Source organism: Alligator mississippiensis, chromosome 4, assembly GCF_030867095.1.
Source record: "Alligator mississippiensis isolate rAllMis1 chromosome 4, rAllMis1, whole genome shotgun sequence".
NCBI lineage: Eukaryota > Metazoa > Chordata > Crocodylia > Alligatoridae > Alligator > Alligator mississippiensis.
The window spans coordinates 217,758,836-217,785,184 of NC_081827.1; the positions used below are offsets into that span (position 1 = coordinate 217,758,836).

At 42.7% G+C, this 26,349-nt stretch overlaps 1 protein-coding gene across 3 annotated transcripts in view; it reads left to right on the top strand.

The window, feature by feature from the left end:
• GRB14 (growth factor receptor bound protein 14) overlaps positions 1-26,349 on the top strand; it is a 143,113-nt gene that overhangs the window by 68,684 nt on the left and 48,080 nt on the right. For all 3 annotated transcript variants that reach the window (XM_059727331.1, XM_059727332.1, XM_014599378.3), the window contains 2 exons: positions 14,513-14,669; positions 24,762-24,883. In XM_059727331.1, coding sequence (XP_059583314.1) covers positions 14,513-14,669; positions 24,762-24,883 — 279 coding nt within the window. The remainder of the gene's footprint in view (positions 1-14,512; positions 14,670-24,761; positions 24,884-26,349) is intronic.

Genomic DNA, 26,349 nt, shown 5'->3' on the forward strand with positions numbered 1-26,349 from the left:
TCTCCATCAGGATAGTGGCATCTAATTCTTGTCTTGAAGCTGTGTGGTATGATTCACCCCAGGTTTTCTATGTGAAACAATTCTACTGAACCAGTTAAAAAATATTGAGGGGGGAAACATTAAGGTTTTTTTTGTTTTGTTTTGGGGTTTTTTTTGTTTTTTAAGTAACACAGTTATAAACCAGATGCCGCTGAGCTTCTGCAAGTGTATATTCCATTCCAAAAACAACAAACAATATATTGAGAAAAAGCTGGTAGAAACAAGGTGTTTCTGTTGCATGGATGGTTTTTGTTCAGCACTACTGAATGCAGCAAAATGTGGCAATAACAGATTTGCTTTCTGGAGTGCTGGAACACAGAATTCTATTCATCTCCGACAGGCGAGGGATGTGTTGGGCAAACTGCATGGTGAGATACGAAAAGCTCCGTTATAATAATGTTAACATTTATGACATAAGTGGGAACAAGCAATTCAAATGTAAGGCTGTTAACTTTCTGCCCTTAAATTCACCATATACAAAAAAGCAAAAAATAAAGGCAACACTCGCATTATTTATCTTGAAATTCTTTTCTTCCCCCTGTTTTCATATGTGACTTCTTTTGTACATTGATCCTTTTTAACATATCTCTAGTTAAGGGGAAGAAACAAGCTTCTTTTTATATTTTGACCTTGTCCCCTTTCAGGAGATATCTGCTTGATGAATTGTTTGAATAGCATAAGATCTCTCAGACACTTTGACTTCCATAGATTGACATGCCCTTACCCCCGATTTTTTTTTCCAGAAATCCTTTAAATTTTTTCCCTCACTGAAATCCTTTAGAATAACCAGGTATCTTTCATATCCATAACATATATGTAGTGTGTGTCTTTTAGCTGTTGCTACTATTTTTTTGAAGTATAACTCTGTATCAGTATATTAAATATACTGTATATTAAGTATATTGGTATGTCCAAATACAAGATGACCCCTCAATTATTAGATTCTATACAAGGAAAACATTATAAATGTATTATAATTGTCCATGTATAAAAGCTAATTATTGGAGGATCATCTTAAATTTGTCAGTCTCCCCCTCCGCTACTGTAGGTAGTCAGGAGAGAGGTGATGAGGGGACCAGTAATGGAGCAGGTGGTGGGAGAGGCAATAGAGGGTACAGGTGGGGGGCATTAATGGGGCAGGCAGTGGTGGGGTAGGTAGTGTTGAGGTGGTGGGGCAGGCCCCTTGCTACCTGCCCCCATTGTGCCTGCCTTCCCCCCCACCCCCACAGCCTCAGGCTGCCCCAGTTCCCCCTTCCCCTGTTCCCCCTCTCCACAGTGCTTCTGTCCCCCACAAGCCTCAGGTCCCCTGCCCTCAACGAAGTTTCTTTCCCTTGGTCTGTCCCTCTACCCACCCATCCACCCCCCTTACCTTTGCTCTGTGCCAGAGGCTCTGTCTCTGACACAGCCTGGGGCATGGAGCATGGAATCAGCCCAGCCCAGCCCTGTAGCAGTGGCGCAAAGCAGACACTGCTGCTCTAGCCTGGGCCACAGCAGCAGCGGCATGCTGCCACAAGACCAGGCTGGAGCACTGGTGCCAGGTATGTGCCACTGGTAGGGGGGCCAGGCTGAAGCCATATACCATGCCCCAGGCTGCAGCAGGAACAGAGCCTTCCAGAACAGAGCAAAGGTAAAGAGTATGGCAGAGGGGGAGAGAGGTGTGTGGGGGGCGGGAGGGGGAATGAGGGCTGTGGGGGAGGAGTGATGGGGCATGCAGCAGTTGTTGCTGCAGCATCTCCTTGCTGCCTCATGCTTGATTGTAAAATGAGGGGCTATTTCCCTCATGTTAAATGGGGTGGAAAAGCCTTGTCTTCTAATTGAGTATATATGGTAAGATTATAAAGATCAATAGGAAGAAGTTATAGAAACAGTGTGTGTATATATAGGATACTGAATTACAGGATTAGTAATGGAGATATAATAACATTTTCTTCTCCATCCATTTAACTTTTTTCATGAGTAATAAGGGCTTGTATTTTTCCCCCCATTCAGTGGAGGGAAGTAATGGTGAAAATATCTTTCTTTCCATTTACTTTTACATAAAAATTAAAACCAAATCTAATGATTCATCTTTTTCATTGAACCAAGACCTGTTTTCTAAAGGTTTAGTTTGTATTTCCTGCTCACACAACAACTTGAGGTTTTTGTTTTGCTAGTTACATAGGAATTCTCTATGGATTTTTGGAAAGAGAATTAGATGAGTTCCTCGTTGAGAGAATAGGTCAAAGAGCATATATGGTAGTACAAGATAACTTTGGTTTTAGTAGTTCTGTACTATTTGTGGCTTCATCCAGTTTTCCTGATTTTAGAAGTTTGCTGCAATGCACCAGATCATTTCTAGGTTTTATTCTTTTTTTTTTTTTAAGGTAAAAACAACATTTACTATATTCAGGTATAACAGCTTATGTTAAGAAGAGGTGGCATATTTTCACCACCATTTCACATATCTGTAAGTTTACCCAGTAATGTTGAGTATGTGTTATGCAGCTCTGAGGGCTTACTTTCATTTGTTCCAGTACCCTTATCTAATGGTTTTAATTACTTAGCCTGGTTGTAATGTACACTGAATTGTCTGTCATTGTTTGAGATTACAACATGGCATGTTCATCATGTGGTAGTGTTGTTCTCATTCTGCCATGTTCTCAACCTGATAGGATTGTCATAGTTTTCCATAATGTAGCCCTTGCATGCATGTCCTTGTTTCCCTTTCTTAGTTGATTTTTGGAATCATTTTAGCTCTAGAGCACTGTAAACAAAGATCTTTCCTTTGACCAAATTTAAAAAAAAATCCCATTCCCTTAACTATGAGAGAGCAAATAATGGATGGCTCAGTGATCGTTAGGACAGTAACCTGGGCCTTAAGAGACCTTGTCATAGTTTGTCATTGTTGTAGCACAGACTTGCTGAATAACTGAGCAGATCGCCTAAATGCAAATTCTTCTATAGATCTGGGCCCTAAAATCTCTGTTTTACTTCTGTAAAACATACCAACTTTGTACCTTACAGAGGCGCATAGCAGGGTAGCTCTGCATCCTGGGCAATGATAGCTGCAGTAGCATGTTTCTTTGTATGCTTTCTTCCCTTCCTTTCTCTCCCCTTCTCCTCCCCCCACCCTCAAAAAAAAAAAAAAAAAAAAAAAAAAAAAAAAAAAAAAAAAAAGTAGTGCCTGGGGATGCTGCCTCAATTGCACCCTCTCAGTTATGCTACTGGCACCTTACAGGGATTCATAGATTCATAGAAGTTAGGGGCTGGAAGGGACCTCAGAGATTAATTTTCTAAAATTTTTAGGGGCCCCACGGGCTGGATAGAATGGCCTCGTGTATTTTTGCCCACCCCTGGGCTAGGCGAACAACTATTCATCAAAGCGCTCCAGGGGGAAATCAGGAATAATGGTCATAAACTCCTAGAAGAAGGTTTCAGACTGGATATAAGGAAAACTGTCTTTGTGGTTCATGTGACAAGACTAGAATAGACTCCCAGCAGGGGTGGTGCAGGCACCTACCCTTGCGATCTTCAAAAGGAGACTGGGCTCACACATTGCTGACGTTTGACCCCAGCAGTCTTTCCTGTATAGAGCCGGGGGGTCTGGACCTGATGATCTCCCAAGGTCCCTTCCAGCCCTAAATTTCTGTGAATCATCAGGTACAGCCCCTCCTGCTCAAGGCAGTTAAGTTTATTAAGGTCAGATGACCCTGGCGAGGTGTGCATCCAGTCATCTTTTGAAGATCCCCAGGGAAGGTGACTATACCACTTCTGGGGGGAGTCTGTTCCACAGGAACCGTAAAGAATTTCTTCCTAATGTCTAATCTGAAGTGATCTTCTATCAGTTTATGACCATTATTCCTTGTCTTCCCTTGGGATGCCTTGGTGAACAGGTGTTCTCCAATCCCTGATGTTTGCCCCTTATATTCTTAAAGACTGCCACCAAGTTCCCCCTGAGTCTTTTCTTTACCAAGGCTGAACAGTCCCATGTCCCTCAGCCTCTCCTCATATGATCTGGTCTTCAGACCTCTAATCATTCATGTGGGCCTCATTTGGACTCTTTCCAGCTTCTCCACATCCCTCTTGACCTGTGGCATCCAAAACTGGATGCAGTATTCCAGCTGCGGCCTCACCAATGCTGAGTACAGCGGTGGGATGACATCCCTAGTTTTGCTTATGATGCATTGGTTGATGTATGCCAGAGTGGTGTTTCCTTTACCAGCTATAGCATTGCACTGGTGGCTTATGTTCATTTTATGGTCAATCATGACCTCCAGGTCTCTTTCGGTTGCGGTGCTGGCTAGTAAAGTGGGCCTGTAGGTATGTTGTGGGTTACTTCTCCCCAGATGGAGCACTTTACATTTCTTGGTGTTAAACATCATTAGGTTTCGATCCGCCCACTTTGAGTCTGTCCAGATCAGCCTGTATCCTCAGCCTGTCTTTCAGCATGACTGTACTTCCCTATAACTTGGTGTCATCCACAAACTTTGCCAGTACTCTTTCCACACCCATGACCAAATTGTTGATGAAAATGTTGAAAAGCACTGGTCCGAGTACTGAGGCTTGAGGGACACCACTGGTCACCGTTTGCAATGTTGACTTGGTTCTGTCTGTTAACACTCTCTGGGTCCAACCTCGGAGCCAGTTTCCTAGCGACTGGACAATTAAGTTGTTGAGGCTGCAACTTGCCAATTTCACCATGAGGACATCATGGGAGACCAAGTGAAAAAAGCTTTTTTGAAATCCAAGTATATAATAACCTCATCTTCCTTATTCAGATAGCAAGTTACCTGATCATAAAAGGAGTTGCGGCTGGTCAGGCATAACCTGCCCACAACAAAGCCATGTTGGCTCTTTTACAATACTGCCTTCTGTTTAGCCTATCAATGATGGATTCTTTATAAATTTTTCCAGGGATTGAGGTCAGACTGATCAGCCTACAGTTCCTAGCTTCCATCTTTTATAGGCTTCTCTTTTTGTTTTCAGGAGATCCGTGGTTTCCCTATCGAGTCAGGGAGGTCTCCCGGCCCTTTTGCTACCTTTCTTATGAAAAGGAATTAGACGTCCTTTGTGCTCCAAGGACTGTATCCTTGAGGAATGATCACTCTTTCTGGATTGCCTTTCCCATTGGACTATGGTCCCACAGGGCCTTATCCACTAATCTAATCTTGTTGAAGTCAGCTTTTCTAATGTCAAGCACGTCTAGCCTACTGACTGAAGCTATGTGACCACTCAGCTCTATTGAGTGCCTTTCCCATGAGATGTCTGGGTAATTGAAGTCACCCATGATGGCCGTGTTCCATGAGTGTGCAGCCTTTGTGAGATCTCCAGAGAATTCCAGATCAAGCTCCTCCACTTGGTTTGGGCGTATACTTAATATAGTCCTATCGTTAAGTTCCGTTTGCCATGCCCTCCCTGTATCTTAACCCACAGTGTCTCAAGTCGCCCTTCTTTTGTGCCTATCTCAGCTTCCAGGGATATGTACTGCTCCTTCATATAGAGAGCAACACCTCCACCCTTCTTCCCTGTAGGGTGTAGCTCTCTATACCTGTGGTTCAATCATGGTTGCAGTCCCACCAGGTCTCTGTTATCCCAATAAGATCGTATTTCTTACTGGCTAACAGGATGACCAGTTCTTCCTGCTTGTTCCCCATACTCTTCACATTTGTGTACAGACATGCAAGTCTACCATTGGAGCCCCTTGACTTCCTGTTTCACTGAGGAGAGTCTGGTCCTTTGGCCCATGTCAGAGTGTTCTTCCTATTGTTTTCCATCTTACTGGTTTCCTGCCTGCCAGTTCCTGGGCTTGCTCTAATAGTTTTCTGCCCATCCCCCAACAATCTCAGTTTAAAGCCTTATCCAGGAGGTCCACCAGTTTTGGCCAGGAAAAGTGCCTTCCCCTTTGGCATGAGGTGGATGCTGTCCCTTCCCAGCAAGCTGCCATCTCTAACGTGCATGCTGTGATTGGAGAATCTGAAGCCCTTGTGGTATGACCAGTGCCAGAGTCTTCTGTTCACTTCTTTGATGCATCTACCCTTCTTTGCCTGTTGCCCATAACTGGGAGGACTAAGGAGAAAACTACCCATGCCTCTGATCCCTTGAGCCCAGCCCCCAGAGCCCTGTAGTCACTCATGACCCAGCCAGGATAGTTCCTGGCTGTGTCATTCATGCCCACATGGATGTTGTGAAGAAAAATTCATGAATGGTTTTTTAGGTGCTACAATGTAATGGTAATGGGTTGTATAGCTTTGGAAACATAGCTAGAAATCTGTCATGCCATTTTTTTTCTTCCTTTTCTTTTTTAAAAAAAAATGATAGTATGATATTGTCTTTGTGGCTTGGAAGAGTCTTCTCTTGAACTGCTCTAGGCAAACATTTAGATGTTGGCTTTTACTACAGCGTGAAAACAATTAAAGGAAGAATAGTGAAAAAGTCATTAAACTGTTTAAAGTGGCATTCTACCATGTCCTGGGGTTCTGCTTAGTGATGGAAACTATTCTTTGGCCAAGGACTAGTCAGTAGCCATGTCTAAATAACTGGGTGTCCTTAACCATTTCTATCATTTTGCAAAACTTTCTTTTTTCTAATGGATTTCCCTGAGATGGCAATGAGAAATACTGCTGGAAGGTGTAAAATGTTTCAAAAAGGTAGAAATTCTAAGTGCCTCCTTTGTAGTACAAATACACTACAAATTCCATTACCCGCTTGGGAACTGGAGATCAAATACTCCAGGCAAATAGCCTATTAGTGAACTCTAAATGTAAAGGGTTCCCAGAATCTCACATGATCCTTATGCAGGTCCCAGTGGGTGAAAAGGCCCCTGGAGAGTAGGACTCTTCAAGCCTGATTCATGCATATGATAATTATGTATTTTACATGTGTGACTGAAATTCTAATACAAGAACAAAATATGCAATGTTTTATTCATGGGAGGAGATACATATGGAAGTGATGAACTAAGGTACCCAAATCCATATAAATAACCAGTGACCTGGTTTTCAGAGGGGCTGATCATCCATTCTCTTCAATGAGTGTTTAGAGACACTTAGCACCTACGGAAAATTAGGTTGTTTTGATTTAAGCGCCTAAAAAAGAATTTCAGGTGAGTTTTATGTAATGAAGCACACCGGATTTGTCTATAATCTTTAGCTAGCTCTTTAGGAACTTTAAGAATTCATTGCAAGGTACTTTTACATCTCTTTGTAGTTCTAGACCATATGTCAAATGGATTAGATTTTAAACTTGAGGGCAGGGGCTATCTTTAATTTGCTTGTATAATGTTTACATACTGTGTCCTCTGAACATGACTGCAGTCTGGAGGAAATGCCAGTAAGAACTGGGTGTTCAAGGTTGATTTCCATAGGATTTAAAAACTCCTGCAACAAACCCAAGAGTTTCACTTTTTAGTACGGATGCACCAATAAAGACTTTTCTGGCCAATACAGATGACTGGTTATTAACCAGCCATATTGGCCGATACCAATCTGATGGCTGATATGCACCCTGACAGCTTGGAGAGCAGTGTCTGGCTGGTAAGTCGGGGGGGGTAGGGGGAAGGGACATGAGGGAGGGAAGGGGTGGGGGGGGCAGATTGAGGCCCCCACAGTGAGGGAGGGAATGGGGCTGGGGCAGGAGTAGGTGCTGCCCAGCCAGGGCAGGGGGCGGGGTCAGGGATGGAGCTGTGGGCAGCTCATCTGGGGGCATTGGGGGTGGGGAGAGGAGGGTGGCTACCTTCTGCTGGACACACCCCTGGGGAAGGTATGGGGGCATGTGCCCCCAGATTTGTGTATGAGGCTCGGGGCCAGGGGCTGTGCCAGCCTCTTCTTAGTGGGGTGGTCCTGGGCTGGGGCTGTGCTCAGGGTGGGCAGGGCTGGGGTGGGGCAGGCAGCTGTGGCACTGGGAGGGGTGGCTGGGGGAGGCAATGGTGAATTTTGGGATGGCTGTAGCCCACCCCATAGCCCCCCCTTCCAGCACTACCACCATGCACTCTGCCCAGGCCTACCTCAAATGCAGTCCCGGCACAGCCCCTGGCCTCAAGCCTGCAGCAGGCAACCTGCCCTTGCCCCACCCACAAATCTGGGAGTCACATGCCCCCCATGCCTCCCCTGGAGGCGTGTGCAGTGGCAGGGGGCCGTACCCCCTGGACGAACCTCCTGCACCCTGTCCTACTCCCTCGCTCACCATTGGGGCATCGATCTGCCTCTCCTATACCCCTTTCCCCCACAGACATACCGGCCAGATGCTGGTTTCCAAGCTGCCGGGCTGCATTTCTGGCTGTGTGCATGCATGCAGCTGCAGACATGCACATGGCATTTATCAGTGACATCATCACCACCACCAGCCAAAAATTCCAATTGCCAATACTATCAATTTCTTCTTTTTATTGGTGCTGATCCGATATGGACTGATATATCAGTGAACCTCTACTTTTTAGCCACTTCTGCCACAGGCAGAGATTGGCCAGGTGGCAGGCTGGGTGAGACAAGGGAAGAGTTACTGTTTTCCCAGTAGAAACCATGAGCATATGGATGTTCAGAGTTTTTCTCCCAAAATAAAAATGGGTGGTCCAGGAGAAAAATAACTCGAGACCAAACCAGAGTTAAGTGGTTCTTGGGAGAGTTTCTCCTGGGAGACTGAATGTCTGTACGTGTTTTCTTTTGACAGAAGCCACAGCACAGTCCTGTAGCTTCCCAGGGTGCTTTGCTTCAGCCTACCCAAGGCAGGTGATGTATCTCGATGTGCTGGACTCTACTGAGCTCCTGCAGAACACTCCCCCTTAACAATCCCCACACTACTGCAGGGAGATGCAGGCTGAACTCGAACAGTCCAGGTCAGCCAATCAGGGCTGCCTTGTGCGCCCCTGCCATTGTCTTCAGGTAGGCTAAGTGAGCCCACAGAGCACACTGAGATGTTGGCACAAGGGCCCCTTGGCTGCACAGTGGCAGCACTGCAAGCTCAGTACTCTTCAGCAGCTCAGCATTCAAATGTCTGTTCGGGGTTCTCTGGGTAAATTTTTCTAATGGGAAAGCAAATCTGGGAAAATTCTGCCAGATTATTTGAATGTGTATGATTCTGGAACAAATTTTGAATAAGATGGAGCTTGATAAGTTCACGAAAAGGATTTGTACAATGATGATGCCAACGGTTAGATTTCATGACTCGGTCTCTCCCTGTGTTATGTATAAGGGTAAGTTTTCAGAAAGAAAAAAAAAAAAAGATGGACAGAGGAAAAGATGTCGGGTAACTTGAAGGTGTTAGCAAGAGAAGAAACAGAAGGAGCCGTGCTCTCATTCGTGTAATCATCCTGGCTACACAGGGTGTACACCAGCTACTTTGGAGTTGTAAACTGTCAGTACAGCCATCTCTTTTGCCTTCGTTTTACACATGAAGGACTTCCTTTTCCATGCTGCTTGCAGGAGAGGGAATTGTAGAATTTTGAGGAAAATGGAGAAGCAGTCTCAATCCATGCTCTTTCAGGTAGTTCCAATCTTAACAACCCATGGACTTAGATAGTGATTCTATAACGTTCTAGTTTGGGTTACTATATTATTCTATCCTTGGATTCCTACTGTGGAATTACCTAAAATCATTAATCCCAGAAAGATGTATCCTACACATTTCCTAATTAAAATGGAAAACTAAAGGTCACTAGCATGCTTTTTTTTTTTTTGGTAAAATTGAAGCAGAAGTTCAGAAATCTCTCTTAGGCTATTGGTTGTCAGTTGTATTTGCAATAGAATTCCTGTGGTTTATAAGGTAGCTAGTGTCATAGCTGTGAGCAGGAGATGACTGGCTGTCTTAGACTCAGGTGGGATTTATTCACCTACACTTGGGAAGCCAAGCAAGGAGACTTGAAAAGAACAGAAACTCTATCTGGGGGCTTTTTATTTTATTTTGTTTCAGCTGTACTGCTCTAGTCCAAGGCCACCTCCAAGGCTTCTCTCTCCCCAAGTCAAATGGCTGCAGGCTACTCATTATCATGACTTGTGTTGCTGTCTTCAGCATTTTCAAAAGCCTGTTTCTGTTTCTTCAGCAGTAAGAGCCTCATCATCTGCCCTGCAACTCTTAACCCTTTTCAAAAGAATTTTTGTAACAAAATCCTCCATTAAGGGCCTCAGTGTACACTGTACGTGTTCTTGATATAAAATGAAATGTCCAGCATCCAAATTTTGTAACTGGAGAAAACTAAGTGCAGAGTGCAGTCTGGCAATGTCCTTGTAGTTTTGTTACTGGCCTGTTCTTTGACTGTGGGTAAGTTACTTACTTCACTTCTTTGTGCCTCTCATTTAACTGTTTAGATTGTATGCTCTGAGACTTCACCTAATGGTGTTTCAGCAATCCTGGTTGAAGTCTTTAGGTCAATGGTCCCCAATATTTCTAGGAAATAACCTGAGCGAAGTACCATGTTGTAGGCAGCACCAAACTTTGCCCTTTCCCTAATAACTTCAGTTTTAACTTCAATTTCCTGTGGCTGTAATGTTGATGAATCTTACAGGCTTCCTGCAAGTCATGACTAAGGAATCATTTTAAGTACTAAAATAATATCAATGAGTAATATGTTCATATTCTGAACTGCTGAGCATAATCTTGGTATGAATGAGGGGGACATCCTCATTGCTAGGTTGTTTCAAGCTCCTATTATGTTTGGGAAAGCAGGTATTCACCTAGAAATCATTTAAACATGGAAACATACTATATTCCTTTTATTATCCGGGATATAAATTTGGAATAATAAAAATGCAAGTGGAAACTTGATAAAAATCCAAGGTGTATTTTTAAACTGAACTCTGTTGGTAGCAGCCTTAACTGCCTCTCCAGCATTGGTCCTGCGTGCTTCCCTTGGATGTGCATTCGTACCTCCAGTACAAGCTTGTAGAGCATGCATACTTAAATCCTGGGTACCCTGCCCTCTCTCATGAAGTTGGGTGCAGTGTCACTTTGATCATCTGGCTCTGTAGCAAGACAACTCTAGCCTCCTGAAGGTGAAAGGAGTGCTGTGTGGCCTGTTCCTAACATGCAGGGGCATCCACCAGGATTGATCCCTCTCAAAAATGCCCTGTGTCCTAACCATTGAACCAATGCTCCACATGCCATGGTAGTGCCTGACAGACTTGGCCCTCCCATTGTTTGCAGCCCCAGTTGCACTCCCCTACCCCCAGTTAAGGTGAAAGCATATGTTAATTTTGCTATTATTTGTATGAGTAGTGAGAGTGATGTCCAGTTCTGAATAGTGTTAGCAGTATGAGCATGCCTTCTCCAACTCTGTATTGACTGGCACAAAAGTGACTCATTTCTCCTGGACACTTGGGCCAAGACCTGCCTGGAGGCTCAGTCCCCATACCTGCCTGGAGGCCTGTCCTGGTGCCATGATGCTTTCAAAGCCCTGGGTATATTCCTAGGCCCGCTGGCGTATCTAGGGAAGAATTGGGAAGGCCTTAGTGAGGAGGTTGAGGTGCACAACTACAGCTGTGGCACTGGTGTCTGTTCCGCTTTGCCTACCTTGGCTGGGTTCTCATCAACAATGTGACAGCTGTGGGCTCGTGTAACTCCATGAAAGGTATGGGGGCTGGGGGTAGGGGGTTTCAGCCTCTGCTGACACAGTGGTTTTTTGTTTCCCGCAAGTGTTTTGTGCTCAGCCTCTAGGAAGGATAGCACATTTTTGAACTTTCACCTTCTTGTTTTTAATATTTTTACAATAAAGACTTTTCTTTTTTTCTTTCTTTTTTAAAGTCTTTCTATCCATCTTTGTATCTCGTCCCAATTAGGGTCTTTCTTGTGGAATAGCAGCAACAGCTTGTGCCTATGGCTAAGCACAGAGGTTCAAAAAACCTGAGGCAAAATCGATTTAGTCTTCACAGTTTTTTCTAAGCTACCTACATTGAACTGGTAACAAACTGAACTGATGTTCAGTGTTTAGGTGTCAAAGACGGGCAGATGGCTCAGAAGGAGGCAGGGCTGAGATGATCCCAGCCTGCCTCCGAGCTGTGGGAAGACAAAAAGGGGTGCCAGGCAGGAGGGTGTGCATTCTCACCCCCCATCCTCACCTGCCTCTCTCAGAAGTGATGGCTGAGGAGAGGATGAGGCTGGGGTGATCCCAGGCTGGCTCAAGCGGAGGGGGAGTATGTGTGAGAAGCCTTCTGGTGGGTGCTTTCCACTTCACACCAGGCAGACCTTATGGGGGGTTATGCAGGGGTGGGGAGGCAGTGCGTTCCCACCCCCTGCTGTCCCCCACCACCTGAAAGTGATGGCTGGGGAAGGGGCAGGGCTGGGGGTTCCCAGCAGGGCTCAAATTGCAGGGGGGTTCTTCCCCTCATTACACACTGATAGACCTCAGGTGGTGGTTGCATTCCCACTCTGCCTCCCTTTCCCTTCTCCCACCCTTGGATGTGGATGGCTAAGGAAGAGGCAGGTCTGAAATGAGCCCAGCCTGGCTTTGAGCTGCAGGGGGCCAGGCAAAAAGGTCCTGGGTGGGGGCTTTCTTCTCCCTGACACAAGGGAGGGGTATGTTCTCCTGCTCTTGGAGTCAGAGGCTGGGGAGAGGGTGGGGCTAAGCTGATCCCTGCCCAATGTGCTGGGCAATAAGGGGAGGAGAAAAAAGCCCACACCACAGGGGCTTTTTCTCCCTTTCTTGTAAAGCCTAGAGCTGGGGGGGGCCTGGGTCCCCTGTCCCTCTTCCTGCTGGGCTGACTGGCCCAGGCAAGAAGCAGGCTGGGGAGCTTTAGTGCCTCATCTCTGTGACAGCTGGGGGTGGGGCCAGCCTTGCTTTGTTGGAGTAGCCAGTATATCCCACACCTGCAAAGCATCCTGGGATGCTGGGGGTTAACTTGAATCTGGAAGGGATCTAGGACAGAGGTTCAATAAACTGATTTAACTAAAATCAGTTAAGTCTGATACTATATTCAACCAGGTTCATCTTAAACCAGTTTCAGCCATTTTGAAAGTAGTTTATGTACACTGAATTTTTGTTCTTTTACAGGTTTAAACCAGTTTCTCATCACTTAGCCTGGTTTATAGGCAACTTCTTAATCTTAGTGTCTTCTATAGCTCCTAAGAGTGGTATTTGTACCCTGTAGTGAGCGGGGAATTGGCAGCAAGTATAAAGGATAGGGTTTTCTGCCAGCTTTCTGGCCATCCATCAATGCTCTTGAATGGAAGAGACTTAACTTCTTCTGCCTGTCAATCACTTAACCAATCCGAGTTCTACTTTAGGCCCAGTTTAGACTTCAGAAGTGCTAGATTGGGAACTCCACAGTGAGCCTTTTACTGGTTTAGTAGTACGGGATTCAGAGGAGAGAGAGAGAGAGAAAAAAAAATAAACGCACACACACGTGTGTGTGTGTGTGTGTGTGTGTGTGTGTGTGTATATATATGAAAGATAGACATACATTTGAGGTATAGTGTTCCTTTATGGTACAGAAGTGTTTAAAATTTATTTTAAACACAGTTTTTAGTTAAATGAGGTAAAAAATAGTAATGAAAATATTTGATAATCCTCAAGTGAGTTACATATACTATAGTATGATAAAAATGCATCTAGAAACAATGAAATAAAATGTAATTCAAGGAAGGCTTTTAAGGTAAATATCAAGAACCATGTCCAAAAAATGAGGGATCCTCCAGGTAGACTTCCCCTTCACAGTAGGGTAAATTAGCCTGTGCTGAACTTTGTGCTGACTTGGCTAGTTCCTCATCTAATGAATTTAAAGCTCCCCCTGGTATCTCTACACTACCCTGCACTACTTCTGTGACTGAACTACAGGCATATCACACTGTGTCAGAGCTTGACCAGAGAAGCGAGATATTAATTTGTCCATCCTTGTGTAGTCCCAAGCTACTAGAAAGCAGAGGAAGAAACCCTGTGCTGGCTATAAAAAGTTAACTCAAGTTAATTTTATATTCTCATTCTCTTTCTCTCTCTCTCTCTCTCTCTCTCTCTCTCCCTCTCCCTCCCGCCCTTCTCTCCCCCTCTCTCTCCGTCAAAGATTTTTAAAATAGGAATAAATACTTTGCTCAGAACTAATGAAATAAGAATAAAAGGATGAGTTCCAGATTGATTTTACTGGATTTCCTAGGATTATGTAAATTCATTGGGTTTTTTGAGGTTCTAAGACCCAATGAAATTAATGAAACCTCAGGATGCTGGCTTCTACAATATTTTTTCACTGTTTGCTTTTGTTATCCTTTAAAATAAAAAATACTGGCAAATACAATATTCTTTTTTTCTCTATAGACTTGTGTCTCCAGATTAGAACACCCTTCTGTCAGCTAACTCAGGCTTGGTTTCTCACATTTTTCTGTTTTATATAAGTTTACAGGATCTTTTAATCATACTGTTCATCCTTTGCAGTATCATCTGTATAAGAACATGTAGATCTGGCCGTCAGAGAGGGGGATATGCTAGTTTTGTCTTGTTAAATTTTATCCAGTGCGTTTAGGTACTTGTCTCAGTCACAGCATTTTAGCTTTTTTTCTTTCTTTCTTTCTTTCTTTACAGGTAATAAAAGTGTACAGTGAAGATGACACTAGCCGAGCTTTGGAAGTACCAAGTGATATAACAGCCAGAGATGTATGCCAGTTGTTAATACTGAAGAATCATTATATTGATGACCACAGCTGGACTATATTTGAACACCTTACTCGAATAGGTTTAGGTACGCTTATCCTGTGCATGCTGTAAAAGCACTATCATTTTTATATGTAGCAAAGTTGTAACCGAAATATTTTGATGCAAAGCCAGACTTAAACAACAAAATAAGTTTTATTTCATTTTGGTGCATGTGTGTTGCGTGTGTGTGAGAGGAGGGTTTGGAGCAAGAGGAGGAAAGGATTGTGAAGTGCAGTTATAATGTATGTTTGCATCTGAGACAATGATTTGTAGAATGCTGGCTCTTAACATTTTTATGATAAATTACTTCTGGTTCTTTCTTGGTTTTATTTAGGTAGTTTTTCCCCTTGTGTATTTTTCCTACTTACCTCTAGCAAAGGAATGGGGATAGTATTCCAGTGCAAACTGTGTTGATGCCACTCCCAGTGCAACCTGATGAAATTTCTGAGAAGGTTTTGTCAAGAAATGCCATACCAACAAGAGAAGCATGATCATATCTTATTTGGACAGTGTGACTCTGTCCTTTTAAAGTACATTTTGTTCTATTGAAGTAGCTTTTTCAATTTCTGTTTGTAATATAGTATGTTTAGTATAGTTTTTATTTGAAATATACTGTAATTTAGATCTACACATTATAACCTTTTCCTAAGCCTCATATTACTACTACTAATAATAAAAACATCTTCATCAAATAAGTGTTAAGATTTTAAGCCACCAAAGTTAAGAGATTCAAATGACTGTCATGTCAAAGTCTTAACCCTCATGGTATTGCTGTATATAATATAAATATTTCTTCTTAAGTAGATGTATGATCTGACAGGTCCTGGCTTTATAGTTGCAACCTGAAATACAAGTTACAGTGCTGTGTTGGTCTCCTTCCCTTTTTAATGGGAGGCATAATTTAAAAATGTTTCAATACAAAGAGAAGCTAACCAAGGTATATCACCTACTGAGTTTGTAAATGGTTTAAAAATATATAACACAGCAAAAACTGCATTCACTGAGGAGTTACTGTAGATGCCTATTCCTAAAAGGCAATGGTTTAAAGTTACCCCAGCCAGACATTCTAAATACCTTTTTCAGAATAAATAGTAGAGCACTAACTTTCTATATTGTAACTATTGTAAGAGCTATGGCTGAGAAATCTACTGTAACTCAAATATGTAATGTAAGTATATATTTCATTTTAAGCAATTCACACTTCCTTTTTGCAAGCAGATACACAACTGAAGCCAGGTCAGATCATGGTTACTCTTCTTTATTTATTCGATACGTCTTGCAGAATAGTTCTGCCTCCCACATTAGATTGCATTAGAACCAGCATCATGCCTACCTGTGCAGGAGTGTGAGTAGAGAAAAAGAGTTACTGGGACATCCCTGCAACTTCTGGAAGGCCGCTGTGGTTGAGGTACAAATGAAAATATTTTTCAAGATGCTTTGACTCATGGAAGGGCCATTTACTATTACATAGTGGCTTGAGGACTAGGGAGTCGTAAATGTGGTTTAAAGCCACTATTATGTTTTCTCTTTGGGTTTGTGCTGATTGTTCTTTTTCAGTGTGGGGAATCTGGCCCTATGTGTGTATATGTAGAATAAAGCTGACTCTGCACCTTGGACTATATTATGTTTAACAGTAGTATTTTAAAGATGAACTACAAAGCTAAAATTGTTTTTGCTCTTTACTGCTCCTTTATCCTATGAAGACATTCACAAATGTTTTTCAAACAAAAGTTTTTTCTGCTTTGCAGCATTTCAAAGATATTTATAACCTTTTGCACTCAGGGTGTCAGTTGTAAGCTGCTTCCATCTCAGAGTAAGGTCAGAGTTAAATCTGGGTCAGGATTGTAAATTGACTGACTGTGCTACAAGAGGAGAAGGTATAAGGATGGCTTTAGACAATACTACTATATAAAAGAAGTGTTTATTTAACAATGTGACTGGTGTTAAACTAGAGAATGCCTAGTAAAAGAATCACTAAGGCGAACAACAATAAACCTGAGATGTGATACTGAAACTGTTTACTGGTTTATCAAAATTATTGATATACATTTTTTATCTTGCAGAAGATCTGAGGTAGTATTCCTGTGCAAAACACAGTATTGGTGCCGCTCCCAGGGCAACCTGATGAAATTTTTGAGACGGCATTGTTGGGATATTCAGATGGCACTTTTTTAAGCCATTGTGGTGGTGATGGGTAGTTGCTTGGTGGTTGAAAGATCAATCCTTTAGTCCAGGTATTATTAAGATATTTGAACTGGAGCAATCTTTGCTTTAAATGCATGTGTTCTTTTCGTGCCACATTTCAAATACTAGTATGCTTGAATTCAAAGGAATTCATAGGCATGTCCTGCAAAGCAGAATGTTTGGAGACATGACTATTTCTTCATGAGAACAAAGTTGAGAGAGTTTCATCATGACTACTGCACTCGCTATTGACTTCACCTCCATCAGCAATCTGCTGAACTCTTATCTTTTTCCTCATAAGTTTCCTTTCTAAGGAATCTGCATTGCCAGTTGGCACAGAAGGCAGATAATACTTAATCATGGAGACAACTCTTCCAGTTCTCCTTTACACTATCTGCTTTTGAATATTTAAACATTACAGCTGATTTAAATACTTACAATGCAAATTCAGACCCCATTTTGGTTAGTGAAGTAATTGTGAACTGATCTGTGTTCATCAAATGTATTTTTCATTAATGAATGAATAGCCAGGGTGAATAACTTTCTAACTATAATTTGTTTTTGGACTGTTTGCTATTCATTTATCATTGTTATATAGTTTATCCTTTTAAGTCCCTGGTGTTTTTCTTTCTTCCAGCTGAATGACTGAAACCCTTTAAATAGGACATGATGAAAAGCTAATTTGTAGTGCAAAATTTTGGATGAGAAATAATTCATGCTTAAAGTTATGAATTGATTAAGACCATTTTTCTCTAGCATCCAACAGCTGTCCAAATATTTGTGAATAAGAGATAATCCTAGTAATCATAGTGATCTAAATATGGTAATTTCTTTATTTTAAATATTCAAAAGTCATTTTATTTATAAAATGTTTTTACCATAGCATCATTGGAGTAGGCTGTTAGCTTTTGATAGAGATATATTTGAATAACCATCTGCACATTCAAGGTGGAATGGACTTAGGTTGTATATTTATCAGAAATTACTTCAGACTCTGGGACTCCTCATCTTTTAATACAAGCTTAAAAACAGTAAGCAGTTTAAAAATCTTAGTTATACATTGCAAATGCCAATATTTGATTTTGCATCGTAAGTATTAGTGATAATTGTTAGCCTTTCCTCAGTTGTATATATTGGCGGCTTAACCAACAATACATTTTGAACAGGCTCATCGCAGATGTGTGATTTTTTTTTTTTTTTTTTTTTTTTTTTTTAATATCCACCGGATGTCACTGTTGTTCCTTGTATACTCTATTTATTTTAAGAGAATAAACATTAGCTCTTTCATCCTAGCATGTTATGAGCTTTATGCTTTTTCAGCTATGGTTTTTAATTCATAATTAGGGTTATAGTAGGAAAAAAAAATTGTGTGCAGCACCATATATCTCATGCAGGCACTGATGCAATAAATGGCCTGTTCAGATACCTTAAAAACAACTTGACTAAAGGATTGATCTTTCAGTCACCAAGCAACTACTTATCACTACCACAACAGCTAACAAAAAGTCCTCTGGATTTCTCAGGTATCCACAAGTTAGATGCTTGGGGAACAGCTATCTTCCTGAAAATACTGAAGGCATCTCAGGCATGTCTGCAGAACTCCAGGATCTGGTCTGAGCGCTTCAGTTTTCTCTATAGGTTCTTTGCTTTTGGCTTCTGTTCTATTTATGTAACTTGCATATTACTTGCTGTTGTTATCTTGGAATTTTTAAGGCAAATTTTGGACAAGTGATGAACAGTATTCTACATGCATTTTTCTTTTGCTCCCTAGAATTGTGCCCTACGAGGATTGTCTGCCAACCTCTGTCTCCACTTTGGTAAAGTCATCAAAATATAGCATGGAAATTGTATTCCACCTGTGATATAGACAGAGTATGACAGAAGTCCCCTTCTGTGGAATCCAGGCTTACATGTAGTGCAAGGACTCTTACTTTATTTTGTCCAGGTTGCTGGAGAGACTATGGCTTACCTTGCAAATGTAGAGACTCCTCCTGGGACTCTGCCTTGAGAAGAGGTCTTAAGCCACTTTTCAGTTTTTGGACCTTAAAAAAAAAACATTTTCTCCTGTCTAAGGAGTTTTTGTGGGTTAAGCTAAAATATTCTTCCAGTTACTCCCTCAGTCCAATCTATCTAAAAAAAAATAGTCCCATACTTGTGCAGAATAGTAGTTTCATGGCAAGAAATCTGGTATCTTTTCTGGTTTTCCTTCTTCCTAGAGCATCTTGGCTCTCATGTAGAAGCTATCAGAAATGGATACAGGATTTTAAAAAGGGGGGTTGCACCCCCCACTCCCAGCCTTCTGTCTCTACCCCCTTCCTCTCCTCACCCCATAGCATAGTAGGAGCAGCTGAGGACTTAAGTCCCAACTCTCCTGCCTGCTGCTGTTGGCACTGTTCCAAGGTTAGGGGAGCTCCTGTCACAATTCAGCCAGGCTGTGCTCACCTGTGACTGAAGCTGCAGCAGGTGGCACATTTCTGCCTGCTCCTGGGCTGGTGCAGAGAACACCCAGGGGGAACATGCCTGCTCACTGGGAAGGGCATTGTGTCCCTTCTCTTGCCCCAGGGACAGCATGGACAGTCAGGAAAGGGAAGGAGCCATGCTTTTGAGCACAGGGGAGTACTTACCTTTTTGGAGATTTTAGACCCTGGTTCTGCTGTGGCAATGTGATCGCTCTACTGCACTGCCCCTGGATCTGCTCCTGGAAGTTATGCTGAGCTTTTGACCCCTACAGGGGGAATCCCAGAAGGAGCCTCATGTCTAAAGAGGAGCCAGTTAGTTGCCAGACAAGAACAGAATCCTAGAACAGACCCCAAAGGACAAGCCAGGAAACATCCTAACATATGAGCTCCAGTTCCTCCTCCTTAAGTTTAACATCTGCCAGAGGCCTAAAATGCAATTAACTATTTAAGTGTGTTCCTTTAATTAAAAAGGTCCAAAAATTAAACAGAATTTTTTTTGACCCAAAGCAAATACTTTTTGGTTACCTCATCTTTAGGTTGACCTCAAAATCAATTTTCTTCCCCCCCTTCCATCCCTTCTGAACTTCCAGAGAACTGAAAAAAATAATTTATTCACACATCTTTCCTCATATCATTAAGGTGGTCCTTGCTCGGATCACCTCACCTTAGTTCTCCTGTTTCTAAAATGGTTATAGGATCTTTCTACTGTGGTATTGAGACTTACTTTATTTCAGAATGTTTTACATACATTATGCCATAAGTAGAATGATTTTCTATGGGTTTCTTTCTCAGAAACAATTACATAATTCATAGGAGCTGTACAATTAGATTATATAGTCTTCAAAGTCCTCCTTCACATTCAGGACAGGAATTGCAATATTGTTAAGGAAAAGTAATCTGATTACAGGATTATGATTTAAAACATAGTTCTCTGTTAATACTTCATTTCCTTTACAATGCAATTTGAATTCATATAAGATGTTCTATATAATCTACCGTATTAAAGATCTTTTGAGTAGAATTTGTATTCCTTGCCAACCTTTTTTTCCCCATCTATGGGGGTGATGCACTATGTCTTGTTATTGGTCTAAGTAGTAGGTTTCCAGGAAATGGTATTTTCTTAAACTTCACAGTGCCAAGAATTTAGGAGTTTACATTTCATGCCAGAAGAGATCTCACTCTCTGTAAACCTGGTAAAAAATATTTTGAGAGAACACCTCACTCTTCAGTGCTTTTCCATGATAATAGAAGATAAATTCTGGAGTAAAGCATGGGCTTGCTCTGTGCACCAGGTGTAGCCTCTGGGACTTAGGCAGAGCCATTTGCTGCTGGAGGCCTCTGTGCAGCAGTCCATGAGCACCCCAAGGGTGCACTGCTAGCTGCTGCCACCAGCACTGGGGCCTGTGTGCCATGAAGGGGGGGTCCTACACAAACTTGCATACATTCCCACACACTCCTATAAACCCCACACCTACAACCGCCTCCATGAACCTCTCCACACCCTCCTATAAACTCCATACCCACAAACCCCACCACACACCCACCCAAGTACCCACCCAAAACCCCACACTTCCCCATACACCCCACACCCCCTACATACCCACCCACAAACCCCACACTTAATTCCTTCACAAACCCCCCTCCCACAAATTTTGCACCCTGCATGCCCAGTTGCCAGGTGGGTGGGAGCTGCGGTCACATGGGCAACTGATGCACTGTAGGCCTGCCCTGTGCCCACACCAGTGCAGCAACATGTGGCCCCAGCCTGTGGAGACTCCTGGTCCTGAGAACCACTTGAGGGGTGGGGGTGTTGATGGGCTAGAAGGGGGATGGGGGAGGTGGCAGCAGGGGTGGATGATGGATAGGGTGGGATTTGAGTTGGCAGCAGGGTCTGTGGGTGTATGTCATGGGCTGGGGTGGCAGCACTGTGGGGTGTATGTGTGTGTGAGAGATGTGAAGGGGTGTACTCCAGGTAGGAGTGGCCACTAGAGCTGGGGTTGGAGCCCTCCTGCCCCCCTGGAGCAGCCTGTGCAGGGGAGGCTGGTCTGGAAGGCAAGGGACTTGCCCAGCCCAGCCGCTGAGCCCCAGTCAAGGGCTTCCCAGGAGGGTCATGGGGATTGCTGGGGCCTAGGCAGAGGTGCAGGGAGCAGAACACCAAAGGCTGGCACTGCTCAGAGCCACAAAGCAGTGGGTGGGACACATCCAGCTGGACCCGTGTCCTGGTGCAGGGAGGGAGCTGCTTCCAGGAGGGTGAGTGGGAGGCAGGCAGGGGCTCCAGGTCAGAAGTGAGTGGCACTAGCGGGGCTGTGGTTTGGTAGTGAGGGGCAAATGCATGGGCAGGGCACTGGCATTTCAGTGCTTCTCAGTACCACAAAGCAGTTGTGAGGACAGCTGCAGCCTGACCTGCATCTTGGTGAGTGAAGGCAGCAGGGGGAACTATGCTTCTCTATGATAAAAAAAACCAAATGTAAACTCCAAAGTATATAGATATTTAGAATTTATTTTATTATTTATTATCTGATTTAAGGCACTGGTAGGCTTCCAAATTGCTTTAAAATGTAAATATATCAATAAAATATTGCCCAACTGATCGATCTCTCTCTGTTTCTCTCTCATAGTATTTCATTTTAATCATGGAAAAATGCAGGATTCAGGATTTTTTTTATAAGAGAATTTGCAGTGTTTAAACAGGGAACACAAGGATCTCTGCTGGTGAGGCAAGTGGCAGGACCTGGGCAGAGGAGCCTGCCCAGCGCTGGCACCAGGGACCCAGCTGGAGGGTGCATGAGGTGGCTGATCTCCTGGCCATTTGGGGCCAGGATGACACACTTTGACAGTTCAGAGTGGGCCACTACAATGACCACATCTTTCAGGCAATAGCTGCCCAGGTGGCAGAGCGGGGCCAATGCCGCATGAAGGCCAACTGTGCAGCCATGGCCCACTGGCAGCTGACTCGGAGGTGCAGGTGGCTCTGCTGTAGTGTCCATATCACAGTCCAAGCAGCTGTGCATTCCCCATCCGGGTCTGGCAGGCACACAGCTGTGGGGACGGATGTTGTTGCAAGTGGCAGACCAGGCTGGCACTGCTGCAAGGAGCCGGAGCAGAGCCACGATCCCCTGCCTTGGCACCCCTGCCTGCAGCGTGCAGGCTACAGATCATGGCTGTGCCCTGGCTCTGGAGAAAGCTGCCCCCATCCCATGTTCCCAGAAGCTCCAGAGCAGCCCCCTGTGCTGCTTTGCTGTGCGGGCTGTTGGCATGGCAGAGGCTGGTCTCCATGGCAATCCCAGCCTGAGCTTTCCCACGCAGGTGCAGCTGGGGCCTCCATGGAGACCGGCACAAGCCATGCGGGCAAGGGCAGCTGACCGGATCTGGCCTGTGGGCTGGATGCTCCCCATCTCATCCCTATCTTAGAGGTAGGTGAGCCCCTTCAGTAGGTGAATAGTTTGGGTGTTGAATTACCACAAATGGTGAAGGCCAGTGTTGGAATGAGGTTCAGTCATAGTCCTTTAATTTTTTCCGGACCAATATCTTCAAAAAATATATACAGATTCTGTGGCTCAACGTGAAGCTCCTTAGGAGGATCAGATATTCAGAGGATTGATGCAGAATACTATTTGAAAGTTAAGTTTTTTTCCAAGTGCCTTAAGTAGAAAACACAATCATCTGAAAACTTGGTCTTCACATTTTCTCAGTGCCATAGTAAACTTTGATTTAAGAGGACAATTTTTAATTCTGATGCTTCTGAAACATGTCAACAGAAAAACATTTTGAATTTAATATGTATATTTGTACATTTCCAGCTTCATTGTTTTGCATATACAATCATTTTGTTTTGTACAGTACTAGACAACAGTTTTGCCAGGTTTCACAATTTCATTGAGTCTCTCAAGATATCTAGTGACTTTCTTTAAAGACTCTTGGTTTCAAGAGTCTACATAAGTATCACAGTATTCATTCTTTTTTTTCTCTATTTAAAAAAAAAAAAAAATATATATTTTAGCCCTTGTGACAGCAGGGCTTAAGAACATCTTGAAAGCTGAAGAAAGACAGAAGGCAATTTTAAAAAGGGGTTATATTTAGCTTTTGGGGGTTTTTTTTTGTTTTTTTTTGGATTGGCAATACTGGGAGGAGAAAGAGATTTAACGAGACTACTATTGGAACAGAATGGCATAAGAACAGGTCTGATAACTTAAATGACTAGCTCATGTACTGGAATTTAATTTTTAAACTGAAGGTGTTAGTGATCCCTTAAATTTGATTCAATAAAGTTACAGATTTTTGGCTACTTTCATAATTAAAAATAAATTGTGCTGTCTTCACTAGTTCAAGTTCCTTCCAATGTAGAAGTAGTCCACTAAACTTTGAAGCATGTATCCACTTTCTATATAGCATGGATATTACAAAATGTATTTAAGTTTTTCAAAGAAAGCTATCCTAATATTATACAGAAATGACAAATTTAATCCCAGTCTTGCAAGAATTATATGTGTACTTAACTTTGCATACCATGAATAGTCTCATTGAAATCAGAATGCTTTCAAAGTGTATATTATTTTTATTGAAAGATGGGGACTTCAATTCTATATCAATGGTTTAGTCACTCATGCCTGCAGTCCTTCTCAGTCTGGCTCTGTATGAGGCATGGGGGCAGTTCCAACCAGATACGCTGGTGGCAGTTGTGGGACCTGTGCCGAGGAATCCCTGAAAGATTCTGGAATGCCATGGCACCCTGGCTGAGAACCACTGTAATATGGTATGTCAAGGCTGTCCAGAAGCAGCCAGGATCTCCAGATTCCCCCTCCCTCCAGCTTCTCCTTCCCTGCCCCAGGGGATAGGTGCACGCCACAGCCCAAAGAACTGAAAGAGAAGGAGAGCAGTGGGGGACCCTGTGGCTGGGAAACTTATTGTGAGACATGGTGCCCAGATCCGTGGTGCAATGGAGGGGACCTCCTGGTGTGTACTGCAGCAGAGGGGTGGCATCAGGGCATGCAGTGCAGTGGGAGGATGGGTACTCGAGTGCACGGTGCAGTGTGTGTGCTGGGGCGGGGCACCAGAATGGGCAGTGCATCAGGGGGTATGCTGCAGTGGTTATCCTCAGGGGCCATGTCTCCTCCTGATCAGCTTGCAGGGCATGCTGCCCCTAGCTGGTTAGAAGTTTGACAACCCTGTGGTGTGTAATAGCTTAGCTTTTGGAGAGCCAGCGCCTTGTTTTCCAATTTGGAAGAGATTTTAAAATGTTAGTGTTTGAGGAAGGAAGTAGAAGATAAAATGAGCTGTTTTACCCTGTTGCAGGCAGTTATGTTTTAGGAACACAGTATTTGAGCACTGTCTAGAACAATGATTTTGGTGATAAAACCTAATGAATACAATGCATTCCAGTTATCTAGTTACTGTTGAAGAAAGATTAGTTTTAATTTGTCTGAGCTCAAAAGTTTTCATAATCACTATGCAGGTGGACTTTAGTACAGAGCTATATATTTTTCTTTACTTTACAGAAAGAGCTCTAGAAGACCATGAATTGGTGATGGAAGTTCTGTCAAACTGGGCAATGGAAGAGGAAAACAGACTTTACTTTAGGAAAAATTATGCCAAATACGAGTTTTTTAAAAACCCAGGGGTAAGTCATGAAACACTTATCTGTGCACTGGGAGCATATGATGAAATAACCTATTGCCTTTGCACATTCATGCCTCTTTGAAACAGTCTCTGAGGTGCCATTCTGTCCCCTAACTTTTACCGTTATCTATAAGACATCTAAATTGCTCTAATACTAAGTAACATGACCTATAAGAAATTAATTTTAATCACATAGGAGAAAGATATTGAAAAAGGAAAGCAGAAGGGTAGTTGGGAAAATTTTATATGTATATATTTAAGTGTGTGTGTGTGTGTGTGTGTGTGTGTGTGTGTGTGTACATGCACACACGCACATATTTAACTATTCAGGTATTGCTGGTCTGGTCTTTTCTTGATAAGGGAGCCTTAGACTCAGTAAGGGACTGAAAAAAATACTCCCTTTTCACATAGAATCTATTTAACTTTTTTCCTAGGCTTGTGCTTAAATTTCAAAAAATTTGAAACTTTTGAAATTCAGAGAATTGAAGGAAGTTTTCATCAAGTCATGGGACACTAGTAAATCTCTCCTCTACATTTGCAATTCAGGGAGAATCCATCAACTATCATATTTGTCAAAGATGTAACTAAGTGACAAATGACACGAGCAAAAATGCAGGATGCACACTGAAAGACACAGGAGATCTAAGTTCTGCTCATAGTCAACATTCATTGCCTCAGGCAAATCACTTAATCTCTTATGCCTTATTTTTCTATCTCTCTGCTTCATAGAGATGTCACTAAATTATTTGATGTTTATGAAGGCTCAGAGGGTGAGCCATGGAAGAAGGTTTCCAGCTTTTCAGTTTTGGCTGACCAGTGCTGTTGGCAAAACAGCCATGAAGCCATACGAAAAATATAGATTGCCACTGACTAACTGGCCAAGATGCGTATATAGGAATTGAATGACTCCAATCAAAATTCCTTTCATTTCAAAGGAATCAGAAATGTATATGTTTTAATTAATCCTAAATATAATATATCATCAGCTACTTTAGAGGAATTTTCATTTCAGCCTTTTGTAAGGTCTGGTTTATAATATTTGGATTTCAGGGCAACTCCTCAGTTAGTATAAATATGCATAGCTAACCTGAAGTCCTCAGCTGAGGTTTTGATCCATAGTATAGCTATTATATTGTGTTTTCATTCATATCTGTACCATATAAAGTAACTATTCACAATTAATCAAAAGAAGGCTTGTTTGTTTCTTAGTGAAAATAAATAAAAATACGTTAATTGAACTTTTTAAATATAAATCATATATTTTGGCAGTTTATTCCACTTATTTTCTTTTATTGAAGGGAAAATTCCATACAAACTATAACAAAACCTTCCATTTTAATGCATTGGCCTATATGTCCTTCTGCTTAACTAGTAGGGGTGCATCCAGGTGGGGTACAGTAGTTGGGGTTGCCCTCTGCTTCTGCTACACTCGCCAATGTCTTTGCCTGAGCCTGAAAACTTGCATAA